This window comes from Mustela putorius, unplaced genomic scaffold, assembly GCF_011764305.1.
Source record: "Mustela putorius furo isolate JIRA1106 unplaced genomic scaffold, ASM1176430v1.1 tig00000785_pilon_pilon_pilon, whole genome shotgun sequence".
NCBI lineage: Eukaryota > Metazoa > Chordata > Mammalia > Carnivora > Mustelidae > Mustela > Mustela putorius.
In genome coordinates, this window is record NW_025421480.1 from 9,597,956 (window position 1) to 9,622,987 (window position 25,032).

At 41.9% G+C, this 25,032-nt stretch overlaps 1 protein-coding gene across 10 annotated transcripts in view; it reads right to left on the reverse strand.

Moving 5' to 3' along the window:
• Positions 1-1,647: 1,647 nt before the first annotated feature.
• AHCTF1 (AT-hook containing transcription factor 1) overlaps positions 1,648-25,032 on the reverse strand; it is an 83,285-nt gene continuing 59,900 nt past the window's right edge. For 9 of the 10 annotated variants that reach the window (XM_045084674.1, XM_045084673.1, XM_045084672.1 and 6 more), the window contains 10 exons: positions 22,288-22,465; positions 20,255-20,458; positions 18,573-18,987; positions 17,139-17,262; positions 15,021-15,106; positions 13,233-13,441; positions 9,690-11,688; positions 5,238-5,371; positions 4,094-4,173; positions 1,648-3,292 (listed from right to left, as the gene is read on the reverse strand). In XM_045084674.1, coding sequence (XP_044940609.1) covers positions 3,103-3,292; positions 4,094-4,173; positions 5,238-5,371; positions 9,690-11,688; positions 13,233-13,441; positions 15,021-15,106; positions 17,139-17,262; positions 18,573-18,987; positions 20,255-20,458; positions 22,288-22,465 — 3,619 coding nt within the window. In that variant the 3' untranslated portion in view covers positions 1,648-3,102. The remainder of the gene's footprint in view (positions 3,293-4,093; positions 4,174-5,237; positions 5,372-9,689; positions 11,689-13,232; positions 13,442-15,020; positions 15,107-17,138; positions 17,263-18,572; positions 18,988-20,254; positions 20,459-22,287; positions 22,466-25,032) is intronic. The other variant, XM_045084675.1, reaches the window with a different exon arrangement.

The window sequence follows — 25,032 nt, forward strand, 5'->3', positions numbered from 1 at the left end:
AGTTGGGTGTCTGACTCTTGGTTTTGGCTCTGGTCATGATCTTGGTGTTACAGGATTGATCTTGGTGCGTGAGACTGAGCTTAGCGCTCAGTGCAGTCTGCTTGACTCTCTCTGCACACCCCCCAGCCCCCCAATATCGTCTTGGTCTCTCTCAAATAAGAAAAAATTATAGAGGCTAATATCAAGACTACTTGTCAGGCACTGTGTTGATTAACAATTATTTCATCTAATTTTGTGATAGTAAGCCTCGTAAGTTAACAACATCTCCATTTTGTATGGAAGGAAACCAAGGCTCAGAGAGCTTAAAACCTTCAAGGTCACATAGTGGGTGAGTGAGAAAGTCAAGCTCATCTGACTTCAAGGGCTCCTAAGAAAATGCTGTATCTTCAAACACAGTCAGTCTCACCAAGCTGGTGCTCCGACCCCACCATGAGCATAAAGACTGGAAGTCAGAGAGTCGGGGTTCCCCCTCCCAAGGGGCACCAGTTGCCCAGAACCATCCACCCTTGTCACCTCTTGAGTTGGCCCACTTTCCTCCGTGCTACTGTTCCAGTATAAGCTAGCCCAAACTGGTGGTGGAATATGATCAAATGCCATCTGTTTGATGAGGGGTCCTAAAAGCCATGGAACTAAGGTGCCTACTTTCTACATCCTGTTCAAAACTTGTAGTTACTCTAACAGTATTAAAGGCCAGTGAAAAATACCCCTGGACTACCTTTAGCCTTATGACAGGTTAGGTTATAAAATGACTATTTCCTCCTTCTTCTTGGCTAAGACATTAAACTGCATACAAAATCCTTTATTTTTATCAGTCGGGGGCCTGAAAAGCCATGCCTCTGTAGAAGCCCCCATGAGCCCCTGCACTTGAAGTTGTCCAGTTGGGCGTAGAAAGCTATCCTGTGACAAGTCACCTGGTAGCTGTGATACAGATGAATGCTAGGGAGTAGAAATCACAGACACTGACGGAAAACGTGCAAAGCAATCTTGAATACTAATGGACCAGTGAGGAGAGCATCAGGTTGAACAAGGTCCAAATGGGAAGGAAGACCTCACGTATGGTCTCCATGACGCTCCCTGTATGCCATTCGGGACCGACACAGCCCTTGCTCATCATTCCATCTGGAATATCCTTGTCCGAATCTCACTTGGCCCCTGGGTCATGTGAAATGCCTCCATCTCCAGAATCTTCATGACCGAGCCAGGCAGAATGAACTAGACCTGATCCATCTCTGGGAGCTGTTTGCCTCACCACTGTGGTACGTTCCGTCACCAATTACTTACGTAACGAGACTGCAAACTGCTATGCACCGTTTCTCCAGGACTGCGTTTGATCCACAGCAGTCAGTTATCGGAAAACTTGTAACTAATGCCTTGGTAATGAGAGGTTTCTACGGGGTCCCAGGACAAGTATCCCTTCTCTTTTACCCTACATTGCAGTGGCAACACAGCTGAAGGAGCAGTTGGGAGGAAAAGGACATTTGTTAAAAAGAGCATGCATCTGTATTCACCAACTCACACTGGTTTGAAAAAACTAACTTGCAGTACGTTTCTCTCATCAATTATTTTTTTATTGAGCTACTTGTGCAAAGGAATGAGGTTACGTGTTCACTAATTATGTTGCGATCGTTAAATTACTCGTTTAACAAGTTCATTTAAAGAAGTTTAATGTTCCATCAATGACAAGCAGCTTGAATACACGTTTGATAACGATCATTAGAACAAGGAATAAAATGCAAGATCTAGTCAGAGTCTCAACCAGGCGGCATCGCATTCATCACTAACCTGACTGAAAGGCCGCACGCGCACAGCCACCCGCACACCATCCGTACTCGGCAGAGGGGTCGTCATTTTCCCAGCTCTGGTGGTTTTGATTTGGTAGGAAAATAAGGTGGAAAGCACAGTGCTTCTGCTTCATACTAACACATTACAAGCTTAGCCAACACAAGCAGTTTGTTTCTAGACAATCAATTATTAATGGTCCATTCGTTACACACTATCCGATGACCTGTTATAAATTATTTTACAGCACTAACTTCGGGATGAGTTTCCCAGGCTACATCAAGCGTCCCCACTGAATTGCACAGTCGTACTGCACACAAGTGTCTTGTTTCTTTTCCCTTCCCACCTCACACTCGATCCCCGTCCTCAACAGTCTGTGCCTGAGGTCCTACGAAAATGCGTCAGTTTTCAAACCTGAATATTAAGGGATTTCTGTGATTTTTTTTTTTATAGCAAGCTCCTTCACAGCAAGAATATAATAAAATTTGTTCAGACTTATTGTAGCGAGACTAGGCACACACGAGGTGCACCGAGCAACCATGAGACAGATTTGTTCGACATTTCCCTTCCTCTCAAACCTTTCCAAGAGGCTAGTGAGCAGTGAACCGGTCACTCTAATCTGGATAATAGTCTCTGAAAAATGAAGAGACCATAAAGGTAAAGAGCCTTTAAGCTTGCTGAACAAGAAATGACAACATTGTATTTAACCAATGCATTGCTTGGAAAAGGACTCATTTGAGGTAGAATATACAAAATTTGTTCAACTACAAAATGCGGCAAAATTACATGCCCATAATTCAATTTCAACATAGTAACAGGCAAAAATAGATATATGTACATTTTATGATTAGAAATCTCAACCATAGGAGCAAAGTGCATAAATTATAAAATAGCAACTTTTAAAAAAAATCAGTTCTTCAATCATCTTCATTTTAAGGCTGGTCTAATACCTTGAACTGTAGCAAAAGAAAATGGGACCAATGCCTACTCGCATTATAAAATCATTATTAAAACAGAAATCCCCTCTCAAAAATCTAACAGACACAAACTACCATGAAGTATACACTTTATTTAACATTCCAGTAATAAGCCATATTTACATATTATATAAATGTATGAAGTCTTAATATAAAATAGAAAAACTGCCTAGACTAAAAGAATCACACTCCTTAATGGAGTTATTATACTTATTGAAGACCTTCTGTTTACAAAAATTTACAGTAATTTATACAAATTATTTTCTCCCAAATTAGATGATTTTTAATAATCCACACAATTAGGATGATTTTACAAATTGGTGTTCATTAAAAACTTGAAAAAAAATTATAGCATTTTTCTGCGTAAAACTTGCTTTGGAAAGGAAGACAGCTTCTTCCTGCCCCTTCCCGGAGCTCTTCCCGCCACTGCTGTCGCTTTTCGAGGCTTGATCTGGACTCCGTCCACTGGGCTTGCCAAAGGAGAAATCAGCCGGATTTTCACAGGAGGAGGTGACCAATTATCTTCTTCTTTGCTTCTGAAAACAAAACATAATTCAGGTAAGAATAAACACATTATAATATAAACTAGAATCCATTTCCCAATTACACTGAGGAAAAAGCCTCTATGAGCAGTACCCTTTCCTGGTGCTTTATCTTGAGAAGTGAAGAGAAGCATCCGGTCACAAATGGCAGCTGGAGGCTGTATAAAGTCTTCCCATGTCAGTGGGCTGAGAGCCCAGCAGGCCCGTCAGGTGCGTGAGAATCAGCTCTCACATGCCAGCAACTGGCAAGTTCGTGCACATTTTTGTCATAGGAACGTTTCCCACAAATATACACGAAGCCAAATGACATGTCAACGGTGTTACGAGTTTTGGTCTCATATGGCCTCCAAGGTCTCATGAAGTCCGTTTTTAAAGGGTGGTCGAGTGGATTTACTTGGTACTTTTATGAAATTCAATCATGCTTAAGTGTCAATATACCAAGAGAAATTTCAATTTCTCCACAAATGGAAGTTTTATTGTTACTAGTAGAATAAGTGCAAGAATTTTAAGTTACAATTATTTTTATTAGTAATTATCTACATTTACCAAGGAAAGGTTGAAACCTCGAACTGCCTTCCCCCACCCACTGCCAAAACCAAATCCCAACAGGCACGGAACTGCCCTCTCGAACCTTCTTTAAAAAGGATGGATGGGCTTTCACTGCTATGTAGGGAGACCCAGCCATCACCACGAGCCAGTGTGCACAAATGCCCCTGAGAATGACCGCTCCCTGAAGAGTTTCATTTCTCTAACTTATGACTCTGGATAAAAATTACAGCATCTAAAAGGTCATACCTGCTTGTTTGTCTTGTCTTTGATGTCCTGGTTGTTTTCACTTTTGGCCTTCCCACGGTTTCTGACGGAGCATTATCTTTCTACGTGTTAAAAATTTAAGAAGATAAATCGCAAGTAAATACTTAAAATCCGCGTTGGATTAGTTCTATCCTGAGTCAAGGAATATGGCCAAACAGGGCTGGTGAATTCAGACGCCACAAGTCCCAAATGCACCCCTTTTATCTTTAGTAGAACTCTGGTCATCTACGGCCATCCAGGGCCCTATCCCCACACATCCGGTTCCTCTCCAAGGCCCGCGTGTTTCACGGGGAACACGTCCTTGTCTGTGCCCTCCTGTCCCCACTGCCTCCGTCCACATCCAGGCTCTCGTCATCTCGTAAGGGAACAGGCCACCAGAGACTAGTTTTCCTCCCTAGAATTCACGGCCTCCTCCTTCAATGTGCTCTTCACCCGATTGTAAGCAGCGCCCCACCCCCGCGTACTGCCAGGCCTGTGCCTCTGCGATCCAGTTTTCTCTTCTAGTGGTGCCTTTTGCCTTCCGTCGATAGGGTTTTTTAAGCATAAATAATCCCCACCACACCGGGAAACAATTACGTGCTTCAGCCTCCCCAATTAAACTGAGCTCCTGCAAGACCAGGAATCTGCCCAAGTGATTTCTGTGCAAGTCTTTGTCCTTCAACAGTAACCGGCTCATAGTAGATAGTTCAAGAAATGTTTAAGATTAATGTTAAAATCTGGGTCTGTCTCCCACTCAGCCCTAGAGCTATTTTGATTTTTAGGGTTATGTGCAGTCAGGTGGTACAGTCACCTCTGAAACACGCTCTCTCCAAGTGTGGGGTGTGCGTGATACCCCGGGAGTTCAGGGACCTCAGACCTCTAATCTAGATAAATACATCCGGATCCTTCTGAGGCGACACTGAAAGCTAGAAGCCTTTCCCCTAATGGGTAATCTAAACCGCAGCTGCCAGGAACACACCATCGGTGACATACTGTACTCTCAGGGCAGCCCACAGAAGTGCAGACAAGGATCTGGGGCTTTTGGTCTAAAAATCTGTGCTTTCACCAGAGGTTTATTTAGGAAACATGGCCAATACGGAGTACAGAGCATGTTTAAATAAGCATATGAATAAACTGCACTTCTTACCAGTTCATCTCCCGCTCTGGATGTGTTAGATGTGGTTTTCTGCCTGGTCCTTAATGCAGGAGGCGAGAAGACAAACCGAGAAGATAAATCTGAAACTAATTCTTGCAGCTGTGCCGGAGCCTCTATTTTCTTCCCTAAAGCAAGGCAGGGAGAAAAGAACACACAATGTATCCACGCCCATCTATATCCATCTCAGTTAATGATGGTTTTTTTAAAGCCTGGAACAAACAACACACGGTAGGAAGACACGAACATCTGAACACAGTGGCCGCACCAGGAGGACAAGAACAATGGGGCAAACCCAACATTCAGGAACATCTAATGCCTCAAACTAAATGCTACAGTAGAAAAATAAAACCTATAATACTCAGAACTGTATCAGTCAACTAGTTCAAATCTTTTTTTTTTTTTTTTAAGATTTTATTATTTTTTTTTTTAAAGATTTTATTATTTGCCAGGGAGAGCACAGGCAGGCAGGGAGGCGGGCAGAGGCAGAGGGAGAAGCAGGCTCCCTGCTGGAGCCAGATGCAGGACTCGATCCCAGGATCCTGGGATCATGACCTGACCCGAAGGCAATGGCTTAACTCACCAAGCCACCCAGACACCCCAACTTCTAATCTTTACTGCTCCTCAAACATTCTTAGGAAGGGAAGCATCAATCTTGTACATAAGCTAAGCTAGTTTGCTTCGTAAGCCCACCTATTCCAGAGACAAGGTTTTAGTTTACAGAAGTAATTTTGTCTTCAAAGAACACTCCAAAGTTCTTTCCTTCCGGCTCGTTCAGAGGTAGTTGCTTGGGTCAAAGCAACAACGGAAGAAAGTCCACGTTGTAAAGGAAAAAAGCAGCAGAGAAAGTACTGAATGTGGAAGAACCGGCTGATAGGAAGATACTTCAAAGACAAAGAAAAATGGCTGAATTAAGAACTGGTTCAAAGTATGTAACTAAAAACATCACAGACTTCATCTCAGATTTTGTTCTCGCCACGGGGTCTCCGGACTCAGGGCAAGCAGCCCTGTGCCTGTGGAAGCAGCCGGTGAGGCTGCCTGCCGCCGGCTAGTCCTAGCTTCTGCAGGCGGCAAATCAGTTAAACCCCTCTGTGCCTCAGTTTCTATAAAATGCCATCAGTGACGGGACCCACGACGTCACCGCGAAGACGAGCGGATCCGAGCAGCGTGGACGGTGCGCGGGGAGTGCTCCAGCGATGTCGGCATTTGTTAGGAGGTTACTACTTCAAGAACTTAAGTCCGGAAATAAAATTCTCCAAGTCTAGTCCCAGCGAGACCATCAGACAATCAAGACTTCTCTAAGACGTCCAATTCTGCTTTTAAAGCACATGATGCTTACAAGAAAATACCGAGGCGAGGTCGGAAATCGAAGTCCGCTCTGCTACTGGCGGGTAAGGGGCGGCCTCGGCGACAGCCGGGGGAGCTGGTGTGACTGACTGCCCTTCGGTCGTTAAAAAGAAAGCTGTCTAGGTTCCTTCTAGGGAATAAAAACACGCTGTCTTTCCTCTCCGGGCCACCGGGAGCAACAGCCCCTCTGGCTTCTCGGACCCCTCGCACTCCTCCCCGCGCCTCCCCCTCCACGTCAACGGAGCAAGTAAGGCAACGCGGACCCCTCCACTCCGGGGCAAAAAGGTCCGCCCTCCCCCGTTTCTCCCACATGTGCTTCTCCTAAGCCCAACAAGACTTTGTGATCCTTGCTGGCCATGTCCATTCCTCCCCCACTTCTTGACGCTTCTCAAGGGCGCTCCCGAGTGCCAGCTTCGGGGCCAGGAACGCACTGGTCCGCGGCCGCGTCGACTCCGGGCAGCCCGCGGGCTCCGGGACGCCACTGCGTATCCTGCGCGGCGCGGGGGCTCCGTCTCCCTGAGCCTCGACCTCCCCGCACTGGGGCAGGAGGAAGAGCAGCGACACTTCACTGCGCCGCAGCAGAGTCCTGACAGACACTGATCCCAGCGCGGCCTCCGGCCCACGGCAGGCCCCTCCGCATGATCTGCTGCTGAGTAGCAGAAAGTAGACCAAATCCACAGAGACGGCAAAGCTTCCCGTTCTTTTGACCCGCAAAACACCCTGAACTAGACTCTAAGACGGCTGTTTCTTTGACCGCCTTCCCGTCTTATGAGAATACCTGCCCGCTCCGCGGTGCCTCCTGCCCTCTGGGGTTGCTGGCAGGACACGCCGAGGACGGGCAGGGGAGGGGGGCGGACTCTATGCAGGAGGGCGAGAGAGGCAGGCGGCCCTGGATGCTGGTGATGGCTTTGTGGCCAGAGGCTGTGGGGCTGGCGCTGTCCCCTTTGTGGTCCAAGTGAGAAGCCCGATGTGGCAAACGGAAAGGACCGGCTGCCCAGCTACTGAGTGGCAGGAACGAGAGAGCTCAGTCCCCAATTTCTCACCACTTCTACCGCGACAAGGTGCCTATTTTTAATGCGAGAGAACCTGACAACAGTTCCAGTAGGTAACAGGAGAGCGTACAAGCGTGTGCGGCCCTCCGGGAGATGTGGGGCAGCCACGAGCCACACAGACTCAGGAACACCCACCCGGTTCTGAAGAGTATTCGAGAGGATCAGAAAATGTTCCTGAAGTGAGGCGGGAGAAGCAGCAGAGTACGTCCCCAGACACACAGCTGGAAGGAAACGGGAACGCTGCTTATCGGTCCTGCTGATGACCGTAGACACGGGATTTCTCATCTTCCATGGCTGGCACGTATTTTACTCCAGAAACAAGTAAAACTAGTCCACGGGCATATAGACACCAAATACGTAAAGACGACGAAGATCAGAGATGCTAGTGACACCTCTTAACACAATTTGTGTGTCTGCTACACTTTTCTAAGTCACAAGGAAAGCATGAAATAGGATTGTGTTAATGACCTTCTACTCACCCTATGACATTTCATTTAAAATTTATCTGATCTAGCAGCTTAGTCAAGTGAGCTCAATTCAGATACTCCTGTCACTGCATTTGGTTCCATGGAGAGCATGGCCGTGACCTCCCTTTCCTCATGCTGAATCCTACAGCACTACAAAATCAAAGATCTATTTTTAACAAACTGGGGTAGGGGGCAGGAAGACGGACCTCCTGCAACTACAAGTTACTTTGTAAAACAAACAATCCATCTGATGGCGCAGGGTCCCTCCCTAGGCTCCGGCTATGTAACTAAATCGAATGACTGCAGAATCCAGCACATTTGTACAGGTGTTTGCAGAGTGAACGCTGAATACAGAAAATTTTCAGTCTGAATATTTTTTAGCAGCTTACATTTCTAGTGGCCTTCCTCAAGTCATGAGGCAACTAACTTTACAGGATGTTCACTAATGCTTTTAGAAGTATATTCAATAGTTCTGAAAGGTTTAAATAAATACAACAAAGTCACATACTTTACTTATGAGTCCCTGAGCTGCTTTGCTGAAATTCCAATCTTAGGCCTTAAGTGAACGACTACATTTTGCACACCTAACCATTTTTATCACATTTGCCAAGAACGACCCTAAACAGGTTCTGTTCAGCTACACCAGTGTCTCAAGATTTCCTTCATCATCATCACCTTTTAGACCCTTCCTCCTAATTGGCCACTTCACTGAAACATCCCCCCTCCAAATCCTAATAGCACAGATAAAGAATAAGATATTCTCACCCTTTGGGAAGACACGTCGCCCCTGCCGGGAAGGAAGGTGTGTGCTATACCAACCCAGTGATACAGCTGTGAGCTCCTCAGGGCAACGAGGGAGGCTAGATGGGAAGTCGGGCCAATTTAAGGGCAACAGGGAAGAGGCACTGAAATAATTTCTGTATCCTGTTCAATAAAATTCTACTCCTTCCCTTTCAAACAATTTGAGGTGGTGATATCTGCTGGAACACGAGCTAAACACAGTGGCACTTAGATTAAAAATGCCGATTCTAGGGGTGCCTGGGTGGCTCAGTGGGTTAAAGCCTCTGCCTTTGGCTCAGGTCATGATCCCAGGGTCCTGGGATCAAGCCCCACATCGGGCTCTCTGCTCAGCAGGGAAGCTGCTTCTCCCCCCCTCTCTCTGTCTCCCTCTCTGCCTATTTGTAATCTCTCTCTGTTAAATAAATAAATAAAATCTTTAAAAAAAAGCTGATTCTATCTGGGGAGAAATTAAGTCACTTATGTCTGGGCAGAATGAAGAGAAATGATACTATCCTAGAAGATTAAACCCATGTCAAGGGAATTCTAAGGCTTCAATAGTCACAGTGAATAAGAAAATTCCTGAATCTGAGAATAAAATTTGAAACATAAAATCTCTAAATTTTACTATTTAAAAATAAGGCGTGTTTTCTTTATGGGGGGGGAGGAATTCCCTGTAAATACTAATCATTTTTAGGAGAAATAATTACGGTCTTGAATCAAATTGTGATTTAAACAACAGAATCTTAAGCTGAAGACTTTGAGCAAGATGAAAACTGTGCTTTGAATATAAATAAACGTACCTTTCTCTTTCTTTGGAACCTTTGACATGGGAGTAGAGAATACAAACTCATTTTTCGGTTCAGAGAGGTCGGGAAACGAGATGGCCTTGCTAGATCGAGTTCTCGTGCTACGGGACGATTTCAGTGGAGTGGCTGGGGCAAGCACCCTCTCTTCTGGGTTGTCAGTTTCCATGGCTGTCGTTCCTTCATCGGTGTATTTTTCTGATACTGGGCCTAATGTACTCGTCTGGCTTGGATCTCCAGTCCTTTTCGTAAGCTTTTTCTTAGAGCTTGTCACCAGAGTAAGTTCCTCGTTTGGCACTAAAACGAATTTTTCTAAAGCTGTCTTTGCAACATCAGTCTTTCTTTTAGCCGGGGTCTTTCTTGTCGACCTCTTCTGGCTGCTGAGAGTTCCTGACCTCCTCTTGGGACTTTTTGCTTCCTTGACAGCCTTGGACCCAACATCTTCAGATGGATTAACTTTTCTCGGTCTACCACGTTTTCTAGGTCTACCAAACTCTGCCTGAAGACTCAGCTGTGAGGAATCCAGTCTGGAGTCTTCTGTGACATCAAGTGTGCTACATTCCCTCTTTTTAGGACTTCTACCAGGCTCGGCAGGCAGTGCCTGGTCCACGGGCTTTCCATCAGGTTTATGTCCTCTACTTTCAGCAGCTTCTAGAGTGGCACTTCTCAGTTTTCGGGTACTTCCGCTGGGACGTGCTCCTTTACTGACTTTCAGATCTAGATCTACCATTTCAACACTCTCCAGATAGTCCACAGATTTTTTAATTCCTTTAGGAGTCTTTTTGGTAACAGATGAAAGCTTAGTTTCTCCAACTGACCTATGTCCTGTTTTTTTAGAAGATTCTAGAGTGGCACTTCTCAGTTTTCGGGTACTTCCGCTGGGACGTGCTCCTTTACTAACTTTCAGATCTAGATCTACCATTTCTACCATTTCAACGCTTTCCAGAGAGTCCACAGATTTTTTAATTCCTTTAGGAGTCTTTTTGGTAACAGACGAAAGCTTACTTTTTTCAGTTTCTGGTTCCAACAGCTGAGAGGGTTTCACCCTCCTTAGTTTGCCAGCTGGAGTAACCTCTACGTCCTGTTCCATGGGATGATCACTTCCTAACATGTCCTGATTATCTTCTGTTCTTTTCCTTCCTCTCCTGGGAGTCCCAGGGTTTTGAGGTATTTGCTGGTTCTGAGAGAGAACTCTGACATCAGAAGAAGCACCTTCAGAAGACCCAGAAATTTCTTTTCTTTTCTGAGTCCTCCTACCTGAAAGGCCCAATGTGTCAGGAGTATCAACAGCTGTGGACTCTTCCTGCTGTGCTGATAGGACGCTTGGGTTTTGTACACGTACTCTTCTGCGCGTTCTGGAGGAAATCGTGTCGTCAAGCTGGCTCACATTTATAGTCATTGTACTGGTTTCCTGAACAGTCTTCAACGTAGATTTGACTACCTTGGTGGCGACCTGCTGGCTTATTAAAGGTATGTTTTCATGAATGGACTGCTGTTCCACTGTATCTGAAGTAATTTCTTTACTTCTTGTGTCTTTGATTACATCTAGCAAATTTTCTGCAATTGCTACTTTAATTGGTTCAGGCACATATGGTAAGGTCTCTACCTTTTGGGACTCCTGATTACTAGTTATGACCGTTGCCAACTCTGCACCAGGTCCACCGTTTTCCCCACTGTATATGGGTTTTTCCTCAGCTGCCGTGTTTGCTGCTGGAGCTAACACATCAGATGCTGCAGAATCACCGGTCTCTAATTCTCCTTCTTCACCTTCCAATATCAAGGTAAAGTTGCTCTGTGCCCCAAAAAGTTCCCCATCTACTTCAGGAACGTCACACTCAGCAGAGTCTTTATTATCAGATAAGTAACAAAACTGTTGCTCAATGGTATCAAAATTATACTGGAGCTTAAGAGTCCCTGAGGGATACAACTCGTTAAATGCAAGACTCCTAGCCTCGTGTCCTGAATCTTGAACTCCGAGCTTTTCATGTTCAGTCACCTACAATGAATTAAAGATAAGAGACCGGTTAAAGAATTTTAATGTGTACATTTATTTTAGCCTAAAGCATACAGTTTTTTAATAATCATCTCATCTTTGGCATATGAATTGTTAAACATAAACTACATTTGATATGGCATATACTTATGGGTTTACTTTATAAAAAATATCCCTTTAAGCAATCAGACATTATTACTTGGTCAAAATAACTAGACAGAAAAAGATTTTGAGATTCTAAATGGAATTAAAATAGAAATTTCACATTTCCCTAGCTAAAAAAGACAGTCCTTATAAAACCTTGAAAATTACTATGATACTAATTTAAGGACTTAAATCTGTTCTCGCCCGAGAAAAAACATTAACTGGAGAAAAAGACAATCCCCAAATTGTTTTAATGGTAATCCCCAAATTCCCTAACTAACCACACTTTTTCTAAACAGCATCATCCCCATAAGGTTGAAGAAGAATTCACCTACATAAGCTCCCTTGGGCTAGACTCAATCCTCTTCCCTTTGCTGGGGCTGCATAAACCATGAAATTCCTAAGGCTTTCAAGTTCAGTACCTCTCCTGCAAGGGTTTGGTGGAAGAAGGAATGGTCCTTGCATTTACCTTTTGGTAAGGGAGGGGGAGAAAAAGGAGGAGGTAGAGAGTAACAGAGAGATCTCCTGACCAAGAAGGTAGAACATTACCGCCCACCTAGACAATGACATTTTCCCACTCCCCCCACATTCAGTGAGATGAAGACTGGAAATACCCAGAAATGAGGATTCTCACTCATACCACGCCCACAATTTTTATTAGCTTCCCAGCTGAAGGAATAGGGACTTTATCCATCCATTTTACAGTGAGAATACTCATGAAAATGAATATGGACAGCCATGACATTTTATGATTTAAGAAACTTTCCAAATACTATACAATCACATTTCTATAAATTAGAAGAGGTTAAGAGGTTTTTTTTTTTTTTTAGAATCTTACATTCACTTATCATATATAGTTGCCTGTTGATATTAAAAGAAATGTGGTGGAATTTTGAGAAACCGTAAGTCATATTAAGTACAAAAAAAGAAAAGGAAAAAAGAAAGAAAGAAAAGAAATCCCTTCTCATGTTATAGAAGTTAAACCCCAGCCAGCTATTGAGCACTCTCCTACTAGTCTGCTTGGGGGAACAATCCTCTCGAACTGTATTCAGTTATTTTCAAATGCTCTGAATAGTTTCGCTGTCATACTGGTCTCTGCAGTAGCCAGTATCTGTTTTCTCATGGCTAAAAGAACTGTCATTTGAACCAGATACTAAGCAGAAATTAATGGTTACAATTCTGACTTCTTTAACATAACTTTTTGATTCTCACGAAAAACACTCTTCTCACTTAAAGGATGTGTTCTTTTATATTCCACAAAATATTTACATGCTTTCTTCTAATGGACATTATAAAGAGGTTTTTATACAGCAGTCAAAATAAGTGAATTCATTAGGTTTAAACTATGGTTTGAAACCTAACTAAACCAAAACTAACAACGAAGTAAAAAATTAGTTTTTTACATGAATTTCTTGAGGATCAGGAGGAGCATCAGAAACGGGAGGTTTTTCTTCCGCTAAGTCAACACTTGCTTTCAGGACATCAAGTTCTACTTTGTGCTCTTGCTGCAAGTTCAGTGTTATTTCCTGGTCACGCTTATGGTCAGAGACCCCAGGACTTTCAGGAGCAGCAAGTCCAGAGTCTCTGCTATCACTGTGCACATCGGCCACAGCTGAAAGAAAAACACACACACACATACACTGAGAAGCAAGAGAAAGGCACAGGCCATATTGCACTTGAGAACATTTCCTTGAAAAACCTGTCCTACTGCCCAATAGTTTCTAACTTCTTACAGGGAAAAAGCCTACAAGGGTTTACATATTAAACCCATATCTTCAGTATCCATTCAGTTTAAACAATATGTATCTGCTTTCTACAAACACATGAAGGTAAGTTTTACATTTAAAAATGACAATAGTGGCTTTTTTCTTTAACTTAGGTATAATTCCCACCCTTACTGCGAAACTTCAGTATGAGAACAATTGCTTAGAGGAGCTCAAATGTTTGTTCCCTATTCACTGAACCTGGAAATCATGGTTATCAGGGGACTGACAAGTGGCCAGCAGTTACCCTTGCTGAGCAGGTGTACAATAGCAAAAGGGACCTGCAGTCTGGGCCATATCTCACTGTGAAAAGGACTAGGTAGTTCTCTTTTGGCAGAAAGTATCCATAAGGCCACAGACTGAGCCACCCAAGAACCCCCGTAAGTTAAAAAAGAGTCAAAAGTTACAAAAAAAAAAAAAAAAAAAAAAAAACCTAGGAAAAAACATTTGCATGCTTTTAACAGATAATGGGGCTAGTATCCATAATATACAAAAACAGCTTATAAAACAAAATGAAGAAAGTTTTTCACCTGTCCGTGTGGCAAAGAGGAATGGGAAAACACACACTTTACCTTCCAATTATCAGTGTTAACAGGAAGAAAAAAAAAAGTCAAATGATCTCTACATATTCGTTAATTTCCCTAGAGTAAATGCAGTTGTTTGTAATTATTTTTTCTACTAATAAAAAACCAATCTTGGTCTTCAGTTAAAAAACAGAAGTTGCCCCATGTAGCTATCGGAGTCCCAGAAGATCGAAAAGCCGATATGCCATCTGGCTGGGGACTGGTAATTAATTTTACTCTTCTTTAATGTTCTAAAGGAAAATATGTCCACAAAAACCATTCTAAGACGTCTACTATTAGACCTCCGAGTGCCTTACAAGCAACTCAGTGCTCTGATAGTGGATACATCTCCCTAGAACACAAGGTTACTTATAGCTACAGAACCTGATTGAAGAGAAAGAACTGAGAATAATTTCAATTTTAGTGTTTTATGTGTTCTATTCTTATAGAATATATGTATTCTATAAGAATAGAACACTTAAAATATTCTTATTCTATGTTCTATTCTTATAGAATATATAGATAGATCTATCTATATAGATATAGAATATATATATAGATATATATATTCTATATCACATAAAACCCTAAAACTGAAATTATTCTTTTTTTGGTTATTTGGGGGTTATTTGGGGGGAGCATGGGGGATAGAGCGAGAGCAAGAGTGAGAGGGTGCGCGCATGTGCTCATGCGTGAGCCAGAGTGGGGGAGGGAGTTGGAAGTTGGCAAGGGAGGTCTATCCCATGACCCTGAAGTCATGACCTGAGCTGAAATCAAGAGTCAGATGTTCAACCGACTGAGCCACTCAGGTACCCCTAAAATGAAGTAATTCTAAAGTCAAAATAATATACACATTGATTATTACCTGCTCTAACTGTAGAGGTGCAGGTCTCAATGGATACTAGTCCTTCGTCTAAAACTGGTACCTGGGATTTCAGGGTAAGGATTTTCCTTTAGAAACAGAAACACATGCGTTAGTGTTTGAGAAGATCCACCTGCTCTTCCCTGCTCTAACCCCACTCTCTCTGCTACCTGTCATTTTTGGTAATAAAAAATCAAAGTTTGGAGAACTTAATACCACCCAAGTTCATTTTGAGTAACACTATAACATTTGTAAGTGAATAAAACTGTATTTGGTATTCACACTTTCTAATATGCATGGCCTTAAACTACAAATAAAATTGTTTTAAAATGCTCGTCAATATAGATTACACTTATGCCAGTTTTTAATTTTCTGTGGGCACATTCTTAAGTCTTCAGATATTATGGAGTATTTCCTATATACTCAGTAAAATGAGGTTCAATATTTTAGTATTATCTGGAAAGAGTATGAAAAAAGACTCACAGTAGGAGACCAGTGGTACCTGCATTAAGCCACTTCGTGTAAATAAGTTCTGGAAATATGGGCACAGTAATCCCCTCCTATTCTGAACAGACCCTTTCCCAAAACCTAATAAAAAGCATGCTCGTTTTTTTAAAAAATGGGACAAATAAAATTATAAAGTAAAATCAAGAAAAAAACATACATTTGGAATATATACCCAATTTATAGATGTGCAGGGAGAGGGAAAGAAGAGGAAGAAGTAGACTCTCCACTGAGCAGGGAGCTTGATGAGGGGCTCAATCCCAGGACCTTGAGATCATGACCTGAGCTGAAGGCAGATGCCCTTAGAGATGTATTTTTAAGACTTATATCTGTTTCATGATGTTAGGATAACCAAGAAGCAACAACTAATACATTTACATTTTAAAAGGACCTAGGCTTGTCACGATGGTGACTATTTACCTAGATCACCAGGAACCACAACGTTTGTTGTCAGGTGATTACTCTCTGCTTTGCAATTTGTTGCAATTCTCTGTCAAACCCATTGCCAAAAGTATTTTCATTAAAATTCAAGAAACATTAGAATTAAATCATCAATCTACATAATGCTTTTATAATATTGTTTCCTCCCACTTTTTCTCTGGAGGCCTGGCGAAGATTCCAACCAGCTAATCAGGATTTGTCTTCTCAGAAGGGAAGCACATGATGGAGGTCAATGTGTGAGACGTGACTATTACAACAGTGATTTCTGTGGGTGGGTGTGAACCCCCTCAGGACTTACAAAGCACTGAACCACTTAGGGTATCTTAAAGGATCGTGTTATATATGGATTAACCTCAGTAAATCACCCTTACGACTTCATAATAATCAAAGCTGCAACTTTTCTGAATCCTCTCAACAGCACTGCCCCCAGTGCCAAGGCACAAGGCATCCAGCCTTGCAAGGGGAGGAGGGGGTTTTGCCAGAGGGGCCGTCAGTCACCTCACTGATGAGCTCAGCTGACTTTCAGGAAAGGAATGATGTAGTGGTTTATAGTCTAACACAAGCTGCCCTATGATCCTGATCTAAGATCTATGACCTTGCTGCAGATCATAAACCGTTTGGGACCTGGCCTCAGGCTGGCAGACCTCATATGGTCCAGTATAGTGCCTGAATGTACAGACACTGAATAAAACCAACCAGGAGCATAACAGTTCAAGCAGTCATTGCAAATGAAAACCCTTGCTGGAATCTTGTATTCACCAAATGGCAGGGAGCAAAACTGCCTCCAAGCCATGGCCCCCACATTCCACCTTGGTCCTGCAGGAGACTCACCTCATCTACCCAAAACCACTGAACCCAGGAGGGGCCAGAGGAATGCACGGCTTCATCAGAAACACGATCCCCAAAGAATATAGGAGATCTGCCTTACTTCATCACGACTGTATGTTCCAGAAATGTCTAGCATCAATCTAAAACTTCACAGCAACTACTCTATAACACATGCTCATACAAATGAAGGTCCTTCGTAACAGAAACCACTACCAAAGTAGGAATGCCCACTAAAATAAAATAAAACTAAATATTTAATAAAAGCTCCTCTACGCGTGGAATACGAAGCTACCGGCTCACCACTTCGTCACACTCTGTGCACACGTGAAGCCTGCCCTACTAGCTTACCCGTCGTGGTCTGGCGGAGCACAGCGGGAAGTTTCACCTCCTGGAATGGGGTGCAAGGGACAGAGGTTTGCGGGTACCTCCTCTTCAATCAAGAGGTCCTTCGTCTCCAGATCGGCGACAGTGCCTACAAATCATGCATGAGCAACAGTCACAACCACTTCTGCCAAATGTTACCAAGTACTCCCGATCTTCCCTGGATGATTACTTGTAACAAGCTGCTGGATCTGCTTTTTTGTACTTTTAGGTTTACTCTGTTGGCCTCAGAACGGCAACAGGTCCTTCTAATAGTCTGAGCCCAGTCTGGGAACCCCCCGTACCCTACCACTTCTCTCAGTCGGGGCCCAATGTATGATGCTATACATAGGTCGACTCAGTCCTCGACAACCAAAGTGGGGAGGACTATTATCCTCATTTTACAGATGAGGACACAGAAGCACACAGATACACTATCCCAGGCCTACTAAGTAGCTGAGATGCAATTCTAGCCTATTTTATCCTATAGTTTGTGCTATATAACCCCCCATGAAAACAATAAAAAGTTTCTATTTGAGATTGCCTCCTCTTTTTAGGAATCATCAATGAAGATAAAAGTCATGAACATTCTCCTCCGTTTTATCATTTTAGAGCACATCTGGACTGATGTACACTTGTAGACAGAGGCTGTTCATGAGTCCTAGGCTCTTAGGGCAATAACGATTGTGTTTATTACATAGAGACATCACAGGCCTAAAGAAACCAGTATGATAAAGATACTTATTGAAGTGATTTAGTTTTGCAGATTCTAAGTTAGGAGTTACCCTTAAATATGCTTATTAAACCTGTGCAGGGCTACGAAACAAAAAACGGACTGAATTTTCTGATCTGATTCTAGGCCAAGTCTCTCCCCGCTCTCTGGTGCCTCCCTGGCCCCTTCCTTGCCTCCTACCGGAGTGTTTTTCCAGCTACACTGTAAGTGCTCATTTGTTTATATAGCTAGTCCCCTAGGCTCTAAATTACTTGCAGTCAGCGGCAGGCTCCCCAACAGGGAGCACACTCGCTGGGGGGCTCGCCGGTTCTCCACAGACATTAGGAGCTCAAAATCTTTTTGATATAGAAGTAAACATAAAGACTCTAAATTCATGGGCCTCTGGGTATCTGGTTTGTCTAGTGATTATTCTGGAATTAGGGATGATGAAGAGAATGATGGATCTGGTTTCTGAGCAGCCTTCCAGAAAGTTGAGGTTGCTGGACAAGTCAGAAACTATAACAACAACCTAGACTGTAGAGTCAGTATTATTACTTCTTACAGCTGTAAGAGAGGGCCTTAAGGCAGATGTATGCATTGCGTCTAGAATATAGTACACTGGGATTGTGTATTATTTAATCCTGAAGCTTTGTGCACGGTGGGAAGACTTCTACTACACATTTTTTAAATATCTAGAAAGGAGTTCTTACCCGTTTCTTTCTCCAGGTCTGGAGGACTCGTTTCGGATTCAAGCACATCTTTATCACTGTCCTTCTCAGTCGCTTCAGTTAAGTTGATAATGAGTTCTGTGGAAGAGTGCCTTGGCCTCAGGGCCACGAAACTGTCTTCCAAGTCTCCCGGGGAAGGTGCATCCTGATACTCCAAGGTCGTCTGGTCTGACCTGGTGGAGGCTCCGCTACTCTCTTGGCTCATATCCAGTTTCTCCAAACTCTGGGAAGGGGCGTCCTGGGACCTTAATTCTACTTCCTGATGGTCCTTTTCAGGACTACTCAGGGAAAAGGCTGTTGTCTTGGCTTTGTTCTTTAGCCATTCACTTTTTGCTGGACCTCCACATTTATGGAGAGGTGTAGTAACAGACAGTTTCGTCCTACTGTCATCTGTACCCTGTCAAGTAAAAGGTTTCGAAAAAAATAATTTACTAGGAGAAATCAGTCGAGTCTAAGCTCTCCATCTCCAATCAATAGTAACTGATTACTTACAACCTTTTCATGTTTGGTATTTCTCTAGATTCTCTTCTCAGTCAAAACTCACTTATTATAAATCCATTCTCTCCAGATACATGAAAGTTAATGGTTGTTAATGTTTCCCTGATTGGGAATAAAACGGTATTTCTCAAAGACTCAAACACAAAATAGGCAAGACAACCCACTACCACTAAATGGTTTCCTATTAACCCACAATGGAACTCTGACTACATACCGTCTCAAGAGACACCCAATTAAGAACATAGTAATAAGACAGGCAACACAATATAAGGTAAAAACAAAACAAAACAAAACAAAACACATAGACTAAGAAATGAGGAGGTCTTGGGGCGCCTGTGTGGTTCAGTTGGTTAAGCATATGTCTTTGGCTCAGGTCATGATCCCAGGGTCCTGGGGTTGAGCACCGCATTGGGCTCCCTGCTCAATGGAGAGCCTACTTCTCCCTTTTCCTCTGCCTGCTGCTCTGCCTACTTGTGCTCTCTACCTGTCAAATAAAAAATAAAACCTTAAAAAAAAAAAAAAAAAGAAAAGAGGGGCGCCTGGGTGGCTCAGTGGGTTAAAGCTGCTCAGGTCATGATCCCAGGGTCCTGGGACTGAGCCCCACACTGGGCTTTCTGCTTAGCAGGGAGCCTGTTTCCCTTCCTCTCTCTCTGCCTACTTGTGATCTCCGTCTGTCAAATAAATAAAATCTTAAAAAAAAAAAAAAAAAAAGCAATTAGGAGATCTTGACTAAAGTCCCACTTCTGCCACCAATTAGCCGTTTGATTATAGGCAATTTACTTGGTCTTCTGGGCCCTATTTTAAAACTTCAGTTGTAAATGATGGGTCTGGCTTGGCTAGTTAGTGCCAGGAGATTTTTTCTGAACCAGTGTTTTCTGATTTCATGCCTATCTATGAGATTGTATTTAAATATCTATAAGCGTATTGATTTATCTGGGGCACCAGGGTGGCTCAGTCAGTTAAGCATCTGTCTCGGTCAGGTCATAATCTCAGGGTCCTGGGACAGAGCCCCGAGTCAGGCTCCCTGCTCAGTGGGGAGTCCACCTCTCCCTCTACCCCTCCTCTGGCTCATGCTCTTTCTCTCCCCACCCCCTGCAAATCGATTTATCTTTTTACTTGTAAATACTAATATAGTCTTAATTTGTTCTAAATATTGTCAAACTTACTCCAGGAGTCCGTTTTGTGGCCACGCTTTCTTCCATAAATGAAATTCTAGTTTCCTTAAGTCGTGAAGGAGGGGTAATGGATCTTCCAGGTGACAGAGAGGGAGAGGGTAAAGGTGGTGTTCGAAGTCCAGACCTTAAGATGGACTGAGGAGTGAACTCGGCAAATCCAGAAGAAGTAACTGACATGGCCAAAGTTTTCGCTCTCTGCAACAAACGTATAGAATTCCACCATTAGTATTTGTAAAAGCCACTTACATTAAGGACAGAGAAGGCCAACTGAGTCACAATGGTGCCTATATACTCAACTCTAATAAACACATCAGTAAAAGGTTTTATTATAGATTGCTGGAAAGAAAATACAAAATTCTACCCAAGAGATTTCTATACCTAAGGCTACAAAACACAAAACTATACCCACAATCACTCTTAAGGTCTTGGTTATTCCCAGTTTTATATGTTAATAAAGGTGCAGAGATCAATTATTTAATGGGTCCCTACAAAACTTTAGTTAGGTGAAGAGAAAGGACAGTATGTGTATAAAAAAACCAAGCTTAATTACAGCAAATTAATACAAAATGATAAGCCTGACTTTAAGAATGTTTTATAAGAAATACAATTTCATCACATAAGTCCACCAGTAACTGATGGATGACTTATGAGAATCCTGATTTACCAGAGTAACAATAATTAGCACAGAAGCTATTTTAAGCTTATTTATTTATAAGAAGCTTATTTAAGAAGATTAAAAAAAAAGGTACTCCCCCCCACCCCACAAAGGCTTAAAGCTGCAATAATCCCTTCCCTTCACTTCTCCTCTGAAGGACTAGCAACGCAGATGGTTGTACCCCATTAGATCACCAAATTCCATTGTATCTGTTAGGTTATACTGATTCTTTTTCAAGACTACTTTGGGTAGCAGACACAAAATTATTCCTTGATTTAGAGAATACAAAATGTGATTTATTTTTAATGGATGAAAACTGGAATCACAGCCCTGGAGAGTAAATATCAGGCACTCACCAACCTTCTCTTCCACTTCTTTCAGTAACTATTTTAGGACTGACATTTGTTGAACTATCTTTTATTCACCTCAGAATGTAAGAATCTGGGATGCCTCAGTGGCTCAGTTGGTTAAATGTCTGCCTTCTGCCCAGGTCATGATCCCAGAGTCCTGAGACTGAGTCTCGTGTCAGCTCCCTCAGAGGTGAGCCTGCTTCTTCTCCCTCTCCCTCTCCCACTCCTCCCCTGCTTGTTCTCTCTCTTATAAATAAAAAAAAAAAAAAAAAAAAAAAAGAAGAAGAAGAAGAAGGAGGAGGAAAGAAAAAGCAAGAAGCCCCTAGCTTCACTTTCTATGCGGAATATCCAGAAACAATGGAAAGAAATGAAGGTAGGGCACCTCCAAGACTCAATCCACAACACTGGACAGGTAGCCAGTGCACACAACTGCTATGAAACCATTCTGACAACGGGATGGGAAAAGGTGCCTGCACCCTGCCACCACAAGTCTAGTTTCGTGGTTTCCCAACTAATTATTTATCAGAGATGGTGGAGGAAAAGAAATTAAGACAGATTTACTGCTAGTAAGAAGGAGTAACAGAGTGCAGTTTCATCAAAGGAGTGAGAGAATGTAAATTAAAAAGAAACCAGAGAACTAAAAGCTTCTGACAGAAGGAAGAAGTAACAGCAAAATGGCAGCAGAAATGGCATGGGGCGGGGGCAAACCCAGGAACGTGAAAACTTTTTTCAGAGGTTTAAAATTAAGGTTTCAACTTGTAATAACCAGAGACTTGGATTACTCTCCGAACAACAATGTATTTGTAACTGTTAACCTTGAGTATAACATCAGGGAAGCACAGGTCAAGTCTTGTAAAGTCTTATTTAAGAAGATTAAAAAAAAAGGTACTCCCCCCCACCCCACAAAGGCTTAAAGCTGTCAGTTATCCAGAGATATCAGAGATAGCTTATTTCTCCCTGCTGTGTGACAAGTGAGAACTTCCTAGCTTTACTATGAACATGAGGTATATAATACTCACCTTCACCACAAAAGGAGTTTCAAGCACATGTAGTTCTACAGTCCTAGAGGGACTGTGATGTGATCCTTTCAACAATGAACTGGATGCTAGGTATACAGGAGATCTTTTGGGGGTTTGCTGAATAAACCCCAAACGCTGACAAGGCTGGCGCACAGGATGGACGACCAGATCCAGTGGCCTGTAAGCACAGCACGCACACATGTACACAAAAAGATCCAGGTGACAGTGAAAACATAAAAAATTTAGTATACCATTAGACTCCATATTCACTGTTAAAATAGGGTAACCACATGAAATTGTAAGTTCAGTGAGGATATTAATATCATACTTAAAAAAAGTCAGAAAATTAATTCAGTAGTAAAACCAAGAATTAGGAATTCTGGATAACGATAAAAAAGAAAGCTCTAGTCCCCCGCCCTTTTACCAATAATTACTATAAAATAAATACATTTTTATGAACACATTAAAACTCATTTTATCTACATGTGATATACATAATGAATACTGGCTTGCTTTACCTTTATGGTTTTTATTGCAATAAAAGACTGAGCACCAACACACACAAAAAGTTAATTTTTTCAAATTAAAGAGTTCAATGACAAAATGGAATCTCCAGAATCTGCTGGTTTTCTATAAAGTCCTGATGCAGTTCATGCAAATGATAAAACTAACCTCATCAGTAACTTGTATTAAATATGCATAGTCCCAAAAGTTTAAAAACTTACAGATAAAGAATTTAAAGTGAAATTTTCAGGTTACAATTTCTAATGGGCCATTTGCATAGGCAATTTCCTAACGAATAGTCTATTTTACGGACCATTTCCTAGCAATACAAACAATGTATTTTTACTTCCCTAAAGTGACTCTGGTTCGGCTGAGAATGACCAGAAAGGTCCAGCATGTCCCCACGCCTGGGCATGAAACCACCACATGGCTGTGCCTCGCCGTCCCATCCTCTACCTTCAAATGAGATCCTCACGGGTGGGACAGTGGAGCACAGAGCCCAGATGGGTGCCTGAAGACCCAGCCTGGTGCCCGGTGGGAAATACTACTGGAAGCATTTCCTTAATCCTACTGCTGCTTATTCTGTACTAAGCACAGCTTGGAGAGATTTCCACCAAACCAAGAATATCCCATCAGGCCACTAACACTTGTTTCTCTATTGTCGAATTCTTCTTTTCCTTCTCTACTTCACTTATATTCAAAATCTGTTATTTGTAAACCATTTGCTCACTTTTATACTGAACTATCCCAAATTGGAATTGTTAGTTGTCTTGCACTGTGCTAGTATTCCTGCTCAAGATGTTTAATCATTATCAAGGACTCCTTCTCAAAAGCAGGGCCTGTCCAACAAAGGTACCTACTGAGTAAAAGCAAAATTCTTATAAGACAATGTATCTAAATTATACTAAAACAATTATCAAGAAAATATTTTTGGATTATGATATTTTGTTTTTATTATATCCTCTTTAAAAATGTTAAATACTTCATCGTATCTTAAGATTTCCACAAATCTTTGGGCATGATATACATTAGTAATGCATTTCATATCAAACACACACACAACACACACTGCACAGCACAGCACTAGCCTTACTGTACGCAGTACCGAGGGATGCGACCTCGGCTATTCCACCGAAAGATGGGCCAGTCACAAGCCATTGAGTTTACTCACTACCCACTAACGCAAACCAGTTTGAAACACAGTATTAGGGAACAGAATGATTTCTATAAAAATAAATATTCACACCTCAATTGACTTTCTTCCATCTGAGTTAATCATAGCTTTGAAGGATTCTCATTATACTTCTTTTTCTTTAGGTCCTTAGGCCATTAGTCATGAGTCTGAAAACTTTTATTAATTGCTCCCTTCTTGAACCCCAGATCTATTAAAGTACAAAGGGACTGAGAAAAAGTGACTTGTGGGGAAAAAATTGGAACTACTGCTAGGAAAACAGAATGATAATAATAATGACTTTTATTTGAAATAATCTTCCTGGTAATTAAAGGAAAACAACATCAATCTAATTAAATCCAAACCCCCCAAACAGAAAACCTTCTCATGCTTTGAAAATATGCCCACTCTAAACAGCTTTTGACTCCGTTTGTAAATTATTAACTTATTCTGAGTACCTTATTCTATTGTAAATTCAGATCATTTTATTTTCAAAAAATAACATAATTTTGTTGTTGATAAAATGTAAACAACAAATTTATAACGATCATAAGCATGTTTTGAGACACTTGTTCTCTGCTATTGAGAATATGAACATCTTTTTCAACTACCCAATATTCTGAGATGAAATACAATTACCATTTCATCTTGGATACAGAAGTTTGACTTACTATTTATTTACTTTTCTAATATTACAGTTTAAGTTGTACAAGTATTACTGATCTGAAGCCACGGAAGGCATTTTACTGGGCTCTGTCGTACAGAAGTTTCAATAAGCCAAAATTAGTTAACGATTTCCAAAAATAACTTTTGCTCAGGATCAATCAACAAGGAAATTGTATTAAAAGAAGTTACCAGTTTATTTTGCTCATGATTTTTAATAAAACAAAGTTCACTTCTTTTCTCTAAGCATCTGAAACCATTAAGCCAAAATTCTAAGCAGGCTAGCAGCTGGTGCTAAAATTACTGTGCTACCCCCCAAATTATTTAAAAATAAATAAATAAATAAAAAATTAAAAGCATTAAAAAAGTATTAAAACTCATTCAAGAATTTAAAATACTGCAACATT